The 17,522-nt window shown below is 36.2% G+C and overlaps 1 protein-coding gene across 2 annotated transcripts in view; it reads left to right on the forward strand.

Moving 5' to 3' along the window:
• Positions 1-17,522, forward strand: part of SLAIN2 (SLAIN motif family member 2) — an 84,261-nt gene that overhangs the window by 28,825 nt on the left and 37,914 nt on the right. For both annotated transcript variants that reach the window (XM_055245630.2, XM_055245629.2), the window contains exons 2-6: positions 1,956-2,104; positions 9,472-9,636; positions 11,361-11,519; positions 14,306-14,665; positions 15,679-15,816. In XM_055245630.2, the coding sequence (XP_055101605.1) occupies positions 1,956-2,104; positions 9,472-9,636; positions 11,361-11,519; positions 14,306-14,665; positions 15,679-15,816 (971 nt within the window). The remainder of the gene's footprint in view (positions 1-1,955; positions 2,105-9,471; positions 9,637-11,360; positions 11,520-14,305; positions 14,666-15,678; positions 15,817-17,522) is intronic.

Raw genomic sequence — 17,522 nt, forward strand, 5'->3', positions numbered from 1 at the left:
AACATCTATATCACCCTAAAAAGAAACCTCGTTCCCATTCCTACCTCCAGCCCTAGGCAACCACAAATCTTTTCTGCTCCATATGCTTTTCTAGACATTTCATATAAATGGATTCTTATGTGTCAGTATGCATTTACTGAACATAATGTTTTTGAGGCTTTTTTTTTTTTTTTTTTTTTGACAGTGTTGCTCTGTTGCCCAGGCTGGACTGCAGTGGTGTGATTGTGATCTTGGCTCACTGCAACCTCCACCTCCCGGATTCAAGCGATTCTTGTGCCTTGGCCTCCCGAGTAGCTGGGATTATGGGTGCCCGCCACCACACCCGGCTAATTTTTGTGTTTTTAGTAGAGATGGGGTTTGTATTTTTAGTAGAGATGTTGGCCAGGCTGGTCTTGAACTTCTGACCTCAGGTGATCCACCCGCCTCGGCCTCCCGAAGTGCTGGGATTACAGGCATGAGCTACTGCACCCGGCCCTGCTTTGCACTTTTTAAAAGGGAGTTTTATAGCCAGCAGTAGGGGAACTATGTACTTAGTACATGTGAGCCATGTGGATAAATTATGTAAAACCAGTCAGTGTAGGAAAAATATATATATTGAAAGAGTAGTGATAATGTCATAAAATGGTTTTATTATTGTTATTATTCATCTATAGAGGTTTACCTTGCTAAACATTTGCTGACATAGAATATCAGTATGTAATATTTACCACAATTTTTAAAGTGTAATTGCTGAGGTGGAGATTTTTGTTAAGGAATCTTTGCAGTATTTAAATTGGAAAGAGAATGAACCCCATTGATTTCATTTTGAATTGATAGTTATTCCATAAATTGAGATTTTATTTCACTATTTTTGTCCAAATGAATTTGGATTGTAGACTAGAGAAATGGTCATCTACCCCATTAGTTAGCCTTGATGATCTTGATCAAAACTAAATAATACATGTGAATGACAGACCTAAGTTATAGATGGGGAAAAGAGACAAGTGATGGAAAAGGTACTGTTGCCACTAAAAGTAGTTTGTCTATTGTAGTTCTGTAGGTACATATTTATTTAAATATTTATAGTGAAACAATTCATGTTATTACACTAACTTGATTAATGTAAATGTGAAATTATTAACTCCTTATTGAAACCTTTCACTAGATATACAGTATCAAAGCCTAATTTTGTTTGCTTCATAAATTCCATTTAAAGTGTCTTAATTTGAAAATCACCCTGGTTAGAAATCAATATTTGCATTTTTCATATGGAGTCACACTTGAAATAAATTAATAGTAACTGACATAATCTGGATTAATCTGAGAAACATGAAGTAGAAAATTTATGTACACACCTCCGTATCTTCTGCTCAACTTTTCCCTTCTGTATACCTTCCCCATTAGCTTATGAAATACTGTCTCTTGTCCTTTTCTGAAACTGAAGCAATTTAGTAATTGATTCACATTTAGTTATTTAGGGTTAAAGTATTGCTTTTCTCCAACACATTGTCATTTGAAAAGAGGACTACAAATTGGATACTGCTTAACTAAAAGGAATGAATCACTAATGGTAGATGTTTCTGTATGTGGTGGGAAGGGAAATAGGTGGAGAGCAAGGAATTTAGCTCCTTCTGCTTCCTAGCTAGATTTAATAATATGACTATATTAGGGAGTTAGTCAAGTACTGTTGAAAACAGAATAAATTGTTGGAAAGACAGGTGTTTTCTCATAGTCTTAGTAAAACACCTACTTTAGGAATACCTCATTTGGGTTCACTTAGTACTTGGAATTTGGATTTATATTGATTGTTTTACTATAATTTTCTTCCTGTGCAGTAAGTAAATGTGGGTGATTTAAAATATACTTCATGACTTTTACTCCCTTCTCCCCTATTTAAATCGATCCAAAAGGATCCCTGTTTTATATAACCTTGTGCTTAATAAGGAATTTTCTGTTTTTTTGTTGTCTTCTTCTAGGCTGTATTCATCACCAAAGAAAAAACTTACACCAATGCAGAAATCGGTTAGTCCATTAGTTTGGTGCAGGCAAGTTTTGGATTACCCAAGTCCTGATGTTGAGTGTGCTAAAAAATCTCTTATCCACAAACTTGATCAAACTATGTCAGGTATGTCTATAATTTTGCTTGTAAATTCATCTCTTTGCTTTCTTTAGTCAAAAACCATAAATGTTGAGCAGTGTGTTCTTAGGAAGCAATTCTTTGGAGCATTTTTCAAATCTCATTGTTCATACCATCATGAGAGTTTTTCCCATGTTCACATAAGCCTGCTCTTTTAAAAAAATCTTGTTTTTATTTAGCCTCATCCTAAAGAATAATATCCATGAAACAATGAATTTTGTATAAGCTTTTTTCTAATACAAGTTAAATAACTATTAAAATATAAAATGTCTGCTATTGTATAGAATCATCTCACATTCCACTCTTTGGAGAAACTGGTGTGGTAGAAAGATACAAGTGAAGAACTACAGAGACCTTGTTCTCACTCTAACCCTTAATTGCTCTGTCACTGCATTATTTGACTTGTGTGAGCTCAGTTGTCTCATAAGAATGATGAACCGTGAAAGGTAATTTTAAGGGTTAAGTGTTATGTGAAAGAGCCTAGCGTGTTTTCTGGCTAACAGTTAAGTGCTGAGTAAATGTATTCATTTCCCTTGTTATGTAAAACTATTTGGCATTTTAGGTTTAAATTGCTTTTATGCTCTTTTGTTTAATAGCATTCACAAAGCTGACAAAATGTGTTTGTGGCCATTTATAACATTTAATGTAGCATGCCAGTGTGGGCAGAAATGTAGGAAAAATGTTTCTTCTTGTATTTCTCTCAGTCTGTTTTATGAAACACTCAGATAGTAAAAGATGGATGCATGATTAGTTTTGTTTTTGTTTTTCTGCTTTTTATTTACTTGGCAGCCATGTACTTAAAATTACTTATTTTGGCTTTATTATAGAAAACAATATGTGCTTTGTGGTTAGAGTTTAAGCTGAAAATGGTCACGAGAAGCAGAGGGGACAGTTAAAGTGATAAAATGGAGTTTATTTGGCGATAAGGGATAGTGGTTGTTATATGCAAATAACTTACAGGATGTTATTACAGAGGTTCTGAATCTGGGTCAGTTTTGACACTAAAGTATTACTTTTCCTCTATGTAAAGAACCCTTTTGTTTTTGTTTTTTGGGTTTTTTTTGATATGGATCCTCGCTCTGTTGCCCAGGCTGGAGTGCAGTGGTGTGATCTTGGCTCACTGCAGCCTCAGCGTCCCGAGTAGCGGGGACTAAGGTGCCCACCACCACTCCTGGCTAATTTTTGTATTTTTTTGTAGAGATGGGATTTTGCCGTGTTAGCCAGGCTGGTCTTGAACGCCCGACCTCAGGTGATCTGCCTGCCTCAGCCTCCCAGTCTGCTGGGATTACAGGTGTGAGCCACCGTGCCTGGCCAAAGAAGCACTTTTGAAAAAACAATAGCTTTTATGTGATTTTTTAAATGTTTAGTGTGACTATCAGCTTGTTTGTTTGAATTATACCCTGGAGCTTGATTTAAGTTATATTCATAGGAGATTATTAGAAATATGTAGACAAGCTAGTAGACCATTTTAAATAGCTGGACATTTTCTGACCAATTTCTGGCATTAATATACTTAATGCCACAGAACATTAAGTATGGAAATTTTCTGACTATATATTGAGAATATTCCTAGAGGGCTAGGTGCGGTGGCTCACACACCCGGCACTTTGGGAGGATCACTTGAGTCCAGGAGTTCAGAACCAGCCTAGGCAACATAGTGAGACCCCGCCTCTACAAAAAATAAAGTAAAAATAGCCAGGCATGGAGTGCGCCTGTGGTCCCAGCTAGTCGGGAGACTGGGGCAGGAGGATCCCTTGAGCCCAGGAAGTTGTTGCAGTGAGCCATGTTTGCACCACCGTACTCCGGCTTGGGTGACAGAGCAAGATCCTGTTGCCAAAACAAAACAAAACAAACAAAAAGTATATATATATATATGTCCCTAGAAACTGTTTTTCAGTACCCCACCTTAGAAATAATATAATTTACAATTTAATTAGGAATTTTCATCATTCAACAGTATGTATTGAGAATCTGCTATAATAGGCATTGTTCTCAACACTGAAGTTAAGGCAGTGAATATAATAGACCAAAAAATGGCTTACTTCTTGAAGCTTATATTCTCATAAGAGGAGTCAGACAGTAAGCAAATAAATAAAACTCTGGCAAACTTTTTCTGCAAAAAGCCGGATAATAAACAATGTTAGTCTTTGTTGCCTGTAAGATCTCTGTTGCAGTTACTCAGCTTTGCTCTTGTAGCATGCAAGCAGCCATAGACAATACATAAATGAGTGGGCATGGCTGTGTTCCAGTAAAACTACTTACAGAAACAGGTAGTGGACTAGATTTGGCCTGAAGGCTATATTTTACCAACCCCTGGTTTAAAATGTCCTAAGGAGTACGAATTATTAGCAATTGGTGACTAGCAGCTTGGACTTGGGTAAAAGCAAGGCTGCTGCACCTCAAAAATAGCAATTCTGAGTGAGTGGCTTTTTGCTTTACTGCAAGGAGGATATTAGGAGTGTGTAAGAGAGGCAGTTCACGAGTTTGAGCCATAACTAGGTGTAATTAAGTATTGCATCTGTTTAACATTGTTTAAATTTTACAGCTGTATTCATAGAACACTAGCTACAGCTATAAATACAATGTATATTTGAAATATATATGTTTGAAATTTTTTAAGGAAAAAAATTTGGCTTTTACAAGTTTGAGCTTTGTAGTTGTAAATCCCCCATTTCCCAAGGAGATTTTTTTTTTTTTAAATACACATTTTTGGTAAGGCAGAGCTTCCTAGGAACTTAAGTGCTGTATTGCAGCAGAACAGTTATTACTCCTTCACACTCAGGTTCTCTGCAGTGCACTATCACTCGTTCCTAAAATTTTCTTCACTTGTTTTTTTTGATAATGTATTGTCTTTTTAACCCTCATTTACCCTCCCTGTTCTTTTCTTTTCAGTTTTCATTGAAGATTCTTCCTTTTCTGCCCATCTTTTAAAAATTGTCATAAAATTATATAATACAAAATTATCCATTTTCACCCTTTAAAAATGTACAGTCCTGTGGCATTAAGTACATTCACGTTACTGTGCAACTGTCACTATCATATCCAGATGAAAAGAACTTTTAATCATCCTATACCAAACTTTTTCATCATCCCATACTGAAATTCTGTACCCGTGTTAATCAATAACTTCCCATTCCCTTTGCTTCCTCTCTGCCTGTTTTAGGTTTAGGTTGCCTCAGGTCTGTCTTTTGCCTCATGTCTCTCCCTGTTTTGGTGTTTTCATCTGTTTATATGGTGTCTAGTATCACCTCTATTGAATCACATTCATTCATGCATATATTCAAATAATTTTTAATGCAAACCTGTTAAGTATCAGGCTTTGGGAAAAGGGTGGAGGTGGGGTACATTATAAAGAAAAATGAACACTGTACTGGCACTTAATGGAGTTTATCATCTAGTAGGGGAAATGTACTACAAATAATCTTTTTAGTGATATATATATAATAAAGGAATAAAGGTACAGTGCTTTGAGAAATAGGAATTTTCCCTTAGGAAATGATGTTTGGCCTGAAACCTTAAGATTCAGAACAATTTAAGTGTGGTAAGAAAGAGATGGGGCCGGGCATGGTGGCTTACACCTGTAATCCCAGCACTTTGGGAGGCCAAGGTGGGCAGATCACCTGAGGTTGGGAGTTCGGGACCAGCCTGACCAACATGGAGAAACCCTGTCTCTACTAAAAATACAAAATTAACGGTGTGGTGGCACATGCCTATAATCCCAGCTACTTGGGAGGCTGAGGCGGGAGAATCACTTGAACCCCGGAGGTAGAGGTTGTGGTGAGCCAAGGTCGCACCATTGCTCTCCAGCCTGGGCAACAAGAGTGAAACTCCGTCTCAAAAAAAAAGAGATGGAGTAGAGCATTCCAGATAAAAAGAAAGGCACGTGCAAAGGCTCCATGTGGGATGAAGCATGACATATATGAGGAAGTTACTGGAGAAGAGTAAGGAAGGGAGAGATGTGAGATAAGGCCAGAAAGATACATAGGGGCCAGACTCTGTAAAGCCTTATAGGCCATGTTAAAGATTGTGGACTTTATTCTTTTTCTTTTTTTGGAGACAGTCTTGCTCTGTTACCCAGGCTGGAGTGCAGTGGTGCGATCTTGGCTCACTGCAACCTTTGCCTCCCGGGTTCAAGCAGTTCTCCTGCCTCGGCCTCCTGAGTAGCTAGGATTACAGGTGCCTGCCACCACACCCAGCTAATTTGTTTTGTATTTTTAGTAGAGACAAGGTTTCACGATGTTGGCCAGGCTGGTTTTGAACTCCTGAGCTCAAGTGATCCACCTGCCTTGGCCTCCCAAAGTTCTAGGATTACAGGTGTGAGCCACTGCAACCGGCACCCGGCCAATTGTGGACTTTGAGAGCACTAGAAAAATATTGAAGGGTTTTCTGCAAGGGTGTAGTGTATGTGGACAGGAAGGACATCATCAATTTTATTTTGGAAAGATTATTCTAGTAATAGTATGGAAAGTAGGTTGGAAAGGGGCAAGAGTGAATGTAAGATGCTTTTGAGGAGGGTTGATAATGATAGCTAGGCCATGTGTGCTGAATGGAAATTATAGTAGATACGGTAATAAAAAGGAATGAACCAAATGTGAGGAAATGGTGGACAAGAATATCAGTAGTGGTTTCTAAGTTGCCAGCTTCTGCAACAAGATGAATATTGGGATCATTCTGGAAGAGGGACCCTTGTAAGAGAATTGGATGTTAGTGCAAAGATCATGAGTTGATCTGATATGTTGACTTAGATACATTTGCCATACCCAAGGGGAGAGACATTAAATGGGTGGTGTATATAGGTCTGAAGCTCAGAGGAAAACAAGACTAGAAATGTAAATAATGAGGAGTGTTTAGCATATAGATAATAATTGATGTTGTATGGTTGAGATTCCTTAGGAGAAAGAATACGGCATAGAGTGAGAAGATAAAAAGGCTTAGAACTTGGAATGCTAGTGATTAATAATTAAGTAAAAGAGAATAAACTCCAGAGGAGATGAAGGAGGAGGAAAAAGATAGAATTTAGCAACTGTATTTCTCCACAGGTTGATAGTTCCAAGATCGTGCCACATACTGCATACTAAATATATATAAAATATTGTTTTGTCTTGCGTCTTGTCTCATGGTGACTATGTACAAAACTACATGGTCCAAATTACTGCATTGTCTCACTAAACAGAAAACGTATGTTCCTCCTCCCCAAAACCACCACTCTACCAGTAGGCAAACCAGACGTTTCATTCAGCTGATTTCTTTAGCAATCCTTTCCAGTTCTTAATATCTATCCTTTTTTCTTTTTTTTTCCCTTTTTTCTAGTCACCATGTACTACCTAGTTCAGTCTAACTTATTCAGCATCAAGATTTCTGCCATTTTTTCTCCTTACACTGATCAGATCATATCATGCTTGATCAAAATCACTGATAGTTTTATCACTGCTACTAAATAGGTTTAGAAACCCACTAACTAGGTTTCAGACTTCTGAGCTAGTGTTTCAGGCCTTCCATGACCTGACTTCAGCTGGTTTTATCTGTTTTGTCCCTCCCCTGTACTTTATCACACTTAACCTGAGCATGCTCTGCATTTCCGAGACACTGCTTTTGTTCATCTTATAAATACTGAGTAAAGCACCTACTTTCCGCATCCTATCAAGTTACTACTCATCCTCTCAAGACTGCTTCAATGCCTATCCTTCCAAAAAGCCTTACCCAGTTTCTCTCAGTTGTAATGAATTACTCCTAACTCTTCCTTTCTATTGCCCTTTGCACCTTTATGATAGTACTCATTTCATTTTGCCTTGCAATCTTTGTTGTCTCTGCCTGTGCAACTTGGCTGCAAGCCTCTTAAGAGAGAGAGCACCATATCCTATTTCTTGTATATATTGTATAAAGTGCTCTTTCCAGTGCTCATAAATATTGAATAAGCTGTGGATATTAGAATATGAAGGAAGGGGCTGGGCACGGTGACTCACGCCTGTAATCCTAGCACTTTGGGAGGCCAAGGCAGGCGGATCATCTGAGCTCAGGATTTCAAGACTAGCCTGGGAGACATGGCAAAACCTTGTCTCTACTAAAAATACAAAAAATTAGCCAGTCGTGGTGGCGGCACATGCCTGTATTCCCAGCTATTTGGGAGGCTGAGGCACAAGAATCGCTTGAGCCCAAGAGGCAGAAGTTACAGTGAGCCGAAATCACGCCACTGCACTCCAGCCTGGGTGACAGCGAAACTTTGTCTTAGAGAGAAAAAAAAAAAGAAGATTGAAGGAAGAAATAGTATTTTAAGTGTTAATTTTTTAAATATATGCATTTGATATCAGTCCTACTGTTGTACTATTTATTTACTTTTACATGCATAGCACCTTTTTTTTTTCTTTTTTTGACAGAAGTATTCAAGTTGACTTTTTTTTTTTTTAAGGATTTCCCATGTCTTGACCTTAAACTGGCTTAATAATAGTTGGTATTGCTTTAAAAAAAAAATCCAAACTTTGAAAAGGCTATTTAAACAACTTATTGCATAGCTTTTAAAAAAAGTAATAGGTTGAGTGCAGTGTCTCACCCCTGTAATCCCAGCACTTTGGGAGGCCAAGATAGGAGGATCACTTGAGGCCAGGAGTTTGAGACCAGTCTGGGCAACATAGTGAGACCACATCTCTACAAAAAATATATATATATTTTTTCGAGACGAGTCTCACTCTCTCGCCCAGGCTGGAGTGCAGTGGCATGATCTCTGCTCACTGCAACCTCTGCCTCCTGGGTTCAAGTGATTTTCCTGCCTCAGCCTCCCAAGTAGCATGCACCACCATGCCTGGCTAATTTTTTTTTTTTAAGTAGAGACAGGGTTTCACCATGTTGGCCAAGCTGGTCTCAAACTCCTGACCTCAAGTGATCCGCCCACCTCAGCCTCCCAAAGTGCTGGGATTACAGGCATGAGCCACTGTGCCTGGCCCAAAGAATATTTTTTAAAATAAAAGGTAATACATTTGTTACAGAAAAATGAGAAAACATAAGTATGCTTTTATATTCCATTTATTTTTAAAGGTCACTCAGGATTGATACAGCAAGTATCAAAGAATAAACTTTCCAACATAGAAGAAGTGAATTAAGTGGCCAATAATCTGTTTAGGAGTTACTCTTCCTGCATTATTTTTGTTGTTTGGTGTGGCTACTGTTTTATTTGCATACAGTTTAAGATAATAGAAACAATTTGTTGGGATTATTATATTTTTCCCCCACTACCATAAGAATATTTCTTCATTTAAATTGAGATAGATAATGATTTAGTTTTCTAATAGGAAAACTTTAGAAATGAAATGTTAACTTTTTCTCAGTTACTAAATTTGGTTTTCCCCTTCTCATTAATGCAGCTCTCAAGAGGCAGAATTTATATAATAATCCTTTCAACTCTATGAGTTATACAAGTCCTTACAGTCCAAATGCCAGTAGCCCATACAGCAGTGGCTTCAATTCTCCATCCTCAACCCCAGTGCGACCTCCTATAGTCAAACAGCTTATACTTCCTGGAAATTCAGGTAAGGAGAAAATGATATGGAGCCATTAAGGAATGTTTTTTAGCTTACTGCACTGTATCAGAAGATAATATTCATCTGCAGTTCGAGTTCATTGTATTTATGAAACTTCTAACTGGTTAAAGAAAATATCATTGAGGAGCAACTTAGCATCAGTTACTATATTAGGCACCAGGGTATAAACATAAGCCAGTGTGTTAAATACGTAAAATTTTCTTTATCATGTACCTAAAAGTTTGTAAGTCTGGCTTAATTAAATGGGTTACAAATGTGATTCTTTTAATCAATAGGTCCTTATTGAACAGCCTACTTGGGTTGTAAAAACTACAGAATTAAAACCTCTTTATAGGAATTTTAATAAACTTTGATACTGCAGCTAAATAATAATATGAGGTTAGAGGTGAATGTACCAAAAGTGTGAGAGGGGCAGTAAATGCTGTGAGAAGGTCAGATTGCTATAAACCAGGGAAAGAATGTTCTGCTCTGAGGCTGTTACTGTGTAGCTTACTCTTAACGAATTCACCCATTTATTTACTCTTATTGTCACTGAAGCTGTTGTTATGACTGATTATTATAACTTCCTTAAAAATAAGGTTAACCACCTCAAATTTTGACCTATGCACTCCCTAATGATCCTACGCTTTGCGTAGTATGTAGGTTGTTACTTGCTACTTACTTCACCTATGATGATACCATGTTAAAAAGTTTAAGCTGCAATATTTGTTTAAAATAGGTAATTTCATTCAGTCATTATTTGAGCCTGACCTTGTAGTACTTTTCCTATCATGTGCACTCTGCTCTTCTTTCACTAATAGTATAAAGATTAATTATTTTGTACTCTTCTCGCTCTCCTTACATGCTTTTCATGTTGGAGCTGACTGTTACGGTGAAGAATTCTGGAAAACAAGTGTTTCAGATAAATCTGTAATAGAAATATTAGTGACAGTGTTGGGATTTCATTATTTAGTAAAAGTTGATGATCTGATGAAAATATTTCATTAGAAACAAGTTAGACTTTTTTGGATGTGTGTATTCTTTATTCCTCTGGCCTGTTTTCTGTCTTCCTTTTGGTTTAGAATGATAAAGTACTTTTTATAAATTGAGTCTTTTTTTTTTTTTCATCCCATCTTTTGTGCTTCACTGCTAAACTTCAGAGAAATCCTTAGATCCCCATTACTAATTCGGCAAAGAAGTTTTATAAACATGGCATACTGTAGGAGAAACAAGCCTCATGGTCTTTGTTCCTAAAATCTCTAAGGAATCTAATTTTATTCAAATTATAGTTTTCTCATTTAGAAAAATGAGGGAAAAGATGATGGTGTTTCTTAATGACTGTGAATTCGGGAGAAGAAAACACTACATCATAAACTCATCTATTTATAGAGCAGTTTCATTGGCTGTCTTGTGCAAGTTGAAATCCTTAACATATAGTTATTGAACACCAATTACTTGCCAGGCACTGTGTTGAAAGTTGAATTGTTACATAAGAGAATAGATAAGTTATACTTAGATGAAAATATGTTTATGCTATAGCATATAAAGGAGTCTCAGTAGCCCTCATTTTTCTTAAGGAGGTCAATTTCTAATTTCAGGGAATTTTTTAAGCAGAAAAGGCAGAACAGGAATGAATTAAATCAAAGGATATAATATCAAGTTAGTTGCAGCAGGCATTTATTCAATAGTTGCTTTACCAAAGTTTGAATTTTTTTCTTTTTTTTTTTTTTAAGGTAACTTGAAAAGCTCAGACAGAAATCCTCCACTCAGTCCTCAGTCCTCTATAGATAGTGAGTTAAGTGCTTCAGAATTAGATGAAGATTCAATTGGATCCAATTATAAGCTAAATGATGTAACTGATGTACAGATTCTAGCCCGGATGCAGGAAGAAAGTAAGTATTCTAATTGTTAAGAGTTGAGGTTTTTTACTATTGCATAATTTTGTTGTATATTAAATACGTCTTAAAGTATTGTGGGGATAGTAATATAGTGAAAGTAGAAATGTTGCAGTAGACATTTCAGAGGCTTAGTCAACATATGTACATGTTTATTCATCAACTTGTTTTCAGAGTCCATTTTTACATAGAGCAGTTATGCTGTGTGAGGGACAAAGAACAGCATTTATGCTGCTCTGCTTCTGTGACTGGTTTTCATACCCTGCATGTTACTGTGCACTGGCACTTACTCTTGTAATTGTTATCTATTACCCTTTGTGTTTTAGTGTAAACCAGCGTTTCTCAATTTTTTTTCTTTTCGGTTGCTCCCCTAAGGAGCCTTGTTAAAAACTTCTTTTCCTTTTTACCCACACTCCCCATGAAATCTTAATACCACAAGATATACTCTATATAAGTTTAAGTGCTATGAAGGCCATATACAATTATGACATCTAGGAATTTTTTCACACCCCAAGAACCAGTTTTTGCCCTCTTGGGAATGAATATGTCCTCACTTGAGAATACATGGTGTAAACTATAAAAAAGACCTTTAGGAGAACATTGGAATTGTGACAATAAATTAAATGAAGCATGTGATGGTGCTTTGCAGAGTGAACCATGAAAACTGTTTAGGTCACAGATAACTTTGAGAATCCTATAAAAATTATAACTACTTTTATCATCAAAATGTACATATTCCCAAAATTTTTAATACTTTTTAAAGGGTTCATGGTTACTTGCCCTGGTACTCATCTGAAGGTAGTTATTCTTGCCAATGCATTTCATTAGAAGATGCCATCTGCATAACTATGAAGTAAGAAATCTCTCTAAAGCAATCTCTTTAACCTTTACAATGAAAAGAATCCTTGAAATATGTTTTGACAAGCCTTGACAGGTGGCTGAGGGTAATGGAGCATTGCTACGGTTCAAAAACTTTGTTGTCTGTGTATATAATAGGTTCTCTTTAAATATGTAGTAAGCTTTATCAAACTGTAGCATTTATTAAGAAACTAAAGTGTTTCTTATTCTGCTGATTCACTTCCCATTTCCATATAGCTTCCCCTAGGAAGATAGAAGGACTTAGGGCTTGCTTTATTTAACCCTGCAACCTAATAGCAGAGTACCCTTTTCTTTTGTAATTTTAATTAACTCCTCACTGAAACTGTGGTATTGTCAGCTGGTTAGGGGCTGGTTATTGTTGTGGATGTGAAAAAATAAAGAATGCTGCCTAACTCTGTACTTTAGAACAAGTTCTCTCATTTCTTTGAACCCTGGCGTTTTAGATCCTAGTATTTTGTTAGAAGCTCAACCAGCTCTTTGCTTTTGGTTTGTATTGTGTTTTGGTAACAATAGAAATTTTAGTCTTACTTTAATAATTTTTTCTAAGCCATCCACATGCGTGAATATTTATTTTCCTGGTGAGTAAAAATAGTAATAAAAATATATGTGATACTTCTTGAGAACTACAGCTTTTTTTTTTGTCTTAGAGATGATTTTCGTTTTTACAACATTGTCTTTTGTAATGATTAGAAATGTAGAACTACAGATTTGGGCAGTTGCCGGGTCAAGGTCCTTCATTTTTAAGATGAGAAATGCAAGATCCTATAGTGATTGTGATTTCCTTAGGATCCCCTTGTTAGGAGAGCTTACATCAGGAACTGGGTTTTACTTTGCTAACAGTGCTCTTTTCATTGGTCTGTTGTATTTTGTTAGGTGACTTTAGTGCCATGTTGGCTATAACTAGACACTAAGTAACTTGTTGGTTACTATTTTGGTTCCCAGACTGTCTGAAGGGCTAAGTGGACTCCAGGAATTTATAGTTTTAAAGATACCCTAGGGTGATTCTCATCCACTAGTTTGATGAACCGTGTTGATAGCACTTTCTGTGTGTGAATACATGACTTTAGGATTTGAATACCACTTTATAACAGATCTTTTTGACTAGAGTGCTAATAGTTAGCAGGATGTGCTCAGAATATTACTTAAATTCTGTACGTTTGCATTGCAGTTTGTTTCTTCATTGACTATGTTATGTATCAACTTTTTTTCTGTTGTTCTAGAAGCATCTGTACTATTTGAAGGGCTCCCAAGGTTGCTTGGGTGTTTTCGAAGGTATCAAGCTATATAGGAGAATTCTTTGAAAATTCTTACTTGAAGACTTAGAATTTAAGCTTGAAAACAAGCTTAAAACAATAAAAATGGAAGTCTCTTGGGTAGTGAAGCAATCAAGATTTTGTTTGTGCCCAAGTACTGAATTCCTATAAGTGGGCTAGAAGTTTCTTTGGTACTTTATCATCTTCATGAGTAAGATTGTTTCACTAATTAAGTATCCAAGGAGTTTTATTTACTCACATACGTATTCTTTTTCCACTGGTTGGATGGTAATTGTTTCCCCTCAATATTCCTTTAATATTAGTCTCAAATTTGGATTACTGTCCTTAGGGGTAGAAATATTTTTAAATTTATGATTCTACCATGTGAGACAGATTTCAGCTTTAAGAAGAAATCTGGAAATTGGGCAGTGGTTTATGGGATTTCATTCAATTTAAAAATAACCTTCAGATGTGATTTATGCCTCTTTATATGGGCATATAAGCCTATATAAGTCTAAAAGCAGAAAGGGAGTTTTCTTTTACACTTTACACCCTCTTTGAATTTCTCAGTGATAATCTTTTACTTTAAATTTTAAAAATATTTAAATGTTTAAAAATGTTGTTTAAATAAATAACATTCATTGTTGCCAGGTCTCCGGCAAGAATATGCAGCCACCACATCTCGGCGCAGTTCTGGTTCATCTTGCAATTCTACAAGACGGGGTACTTTTAGTGATCAGGAACTTGATGCACAAAGTTTAGATGATGAAGATGACAATATGCATCATGCAGTATACCCTGCTGTTAACAGGTTTTCACCATCACCACGCAATTCACCTCGACCATCACCTAAGCAGTCACCCAGAAATTCACCTCGTTCACGGTCTCCTGCTCGGGGAATAGAATATAGTAGAGTGTCCCCACAGCCTATGATTAGCCGCTTACAGCAACCTCGCCTTTCACTTCAAGGCCATCCCACAGATTTACAGACAAGCAATGTTAAAAATGAAGGTAAAATAGCAGATTTTACTAATAATTAGACAGTTTCTGCTAGCCTGTGCAACACAGCAAGACCCCATCTCTAGGAAAAAATTTTCAAAATTAGCTGGTAATGGTGGTGCACATCTGTAGTCCTAGTGACTTGGGAGGCTGAGGCTGGAGGATTGGTTGAGCCCAGGAGTTCAAAGCTACAGTGAGCTGTGATCACACTATTACACTCCAGTCTGGGCAACAGAGCAAGATCCTGTTTTCAAAAAAAAAAAAAAAAAAGTTTCTAGATTAAAAAAAAGAGAAAAAATCTCCTTTATATTTCACTATGAAAGTAATACAATTTTTGCCAAGTTTTTGTATTTCAGATAAGTAAATGAAGAGTTTAGTCAGGTTTACTATTTTATTAATAGTGAAACATTACAAAAATAAAAGAGTGAATTTCATTTTACTTGGTTATGTTGTTTTTGCTTTATTGTTTTATGAAGTTACCTGTATTTAGATTTTGATTTAAATATATAATTTGTGGTTATCTTTAAGGGTTCTCGTGTTCTATCCACTTACAGATCCTAGATCGAGTTGTTTGTTTTTTTTTTTTTTTTTTTTTTTTTTTTTTTTTTTTGAGACGGAGTCTCGCTCTGTCGCCCAGGCTAGAGTGCAGTGGCGCAATCTCGGCTCACTGCAAGCTCCGCCTCCCGGGTTCACGCCATTCTCCTGCCTCAGCCTCTCCGAGTAGCTGGGACTACAGGCGCCCGCCACCGCGCCCGGCTAATTTTTTGTATTTTTAGTAGAGACGGGGTTTCACCGTGGTCTCGATCTCCTGACCTCGTGATCCGCCCGCCTCGGCCTCCCAAAGTGCTGGGATTACAAGCGTGAGCCACCGCGCCCGGCCTTGTTTTTTTAATAAGACAAGTCCTTCCTATTTTCTCATCTAAAATAAACAGAATGTTTGATAAGCAATTTGATTTTTGAATGCTAGTTAATATTCTGATTTTCTCCATCTGAAAGAATATGATTTTTTTAAAATTCTGTTGCAGAAAAACTAAGACGCAGTCTTCCAAACCTGTCCCGAACATCTAATACACAAGTTGACTCAGTGAAAAGCAGCAGAAGTGACTCAAATTTTCAAGTGCCAAATGGAGGAATACCTCGTATGCAACCTCAGGCTTCAGCCAGTGAGTATCCTTCTTATGCTTTCATGTATCAGTTATTTAAAGAGAAATAAAAATTTTAGATATTTGTTTTATGCTGAAAAACCATTTTAAACCATAGCTGTAGTAAAATTTAGTGTTTATTAGTTGCTGCATGATAATCAAAGTTATATTACAATTTAAAATTTTCTGTGTAGGATACTTGATTCTGCCAGTATATCTGTCTGTACAAAACTCTGGTCTCTCCAGAATTTTAAAATAAGCATAGTGTAACTATTAAAAAAGTAGGTGTAGCTTTTGCTTATAGATACTAGAATTAGAAATAATAACCAGTAGAGCATCCAGAAATATATGTCCCTTAGTACGTAAATTTTCTTTAATAACCTCCACTTTAAAAATACCTTAAAGTTTATTTGATTATTACATACTTTTAGAATCATACTCAAAATAATCCATTGTTCAAACCTGCAGTATATTAAATCTATTATCAAAGTTGGATTGTTGAAGTTCTTTTCTTTCCAAAACAAAAGTATACCAGGAGAACTCTTGGATGATCTCATTTTATTTCTGCATCTGTTGAGATAAAATTTCTGGTTTTGATTTGATTTTCTGTGTCTGTTAAGGCTATTTTAATGAAAAAATACAATATTGAAGCAATATGTATGCCAAATTAATTCATAATCCTAATGCTACTTATAGCGTAGATTAAAATTTGAGATAAATTGCCAGAAACCATCACTTTTTAAGAACTGATCAGGACTTATCTCTTTAAATTATCTTTCAGAAAACAAATTCTTAGAGTTAAAATGAAACTCTTAAACAGAGAAGGTGAATTTTAGAACTATAGTAGAAAGAACACATGTAGATTATAATTGTTAGTAAGTTTTGGTCATTGGGTGGATACTAACCCATGAATGTGACAGTATTTTTATTCAGCTATTATTTGTAATAAATACTTGAGTTTTTATTTTGTGGCAAGTAGTATGTTAAATGCATACAGGCATTTCTACTATAGCACAAAATACACGTTCCTTAAAAACCTCACATTCTGCAGTATTACACAATAAAAATGATAGGATGATGAGTAGTTCAGGGAATAGTCCTGGAACAGACCACTGAAAACCCAAGCAACTTTCCTAGAAAGCATTAATAAAAACAATAACGATACTAGCACAGTTAAATTCATGTTAAATCTTAATACTCCAGGAGATATAGAACTTCATTTTTAAAGAAAGATTTGAAGGTAATGTGATGGAAAGGAAAGGTTGAGACTTGAATTAAGGAAACATATGCAACATAGACAAAGATCAGAGAGAATCATACAGTAAGAACATCTAGGACAAAATAGCCAAACTGAGCCAAGAAGTAGTAATGTCAGAGTAAATGGGCATTGTGTGTATTAATGTACAAGTTGATTTTAAAGGAATAGAACACTTTCAAAAAATTACTTTTTAACTAGATTTGAGCATGTAGTCAAAACGGTTTTAAATAAATGATTAGAGTTATTTTTATGATCTTATAAACGCTCAGTATTCATCCCATGTGTTTCACAGCTCACATCAGTCCCATATATGAGCTGTGAGACAAAAAGGATGCATATTCACTTGGGTCCTTGTAGGGACACAAGGTATGCTTATTCACTCAGATCCTTGTAGGTACACAATGGATGCATATTCTGTCATCCTTGTGGCATATTGCTATCAGTAGTTGAAGTGTTGGCTGTGTTATAT

Source organism: Symphalangus syndactylus, chromosome 16 (genome assembly GCF_028878055.3).
Source record: "Symphalangus syndactylus isolate Jambi chromosome 16, NHGRI_mSymSyn1-v2.1_pri, whole genome shotgun sequence".
Taxonomy (NCBI): Eukaryota; Metazoa; Chordata; class Mammalia; order Primates; family Hylobatidae; genus Symphalangus; species Symphalangus syndactylus.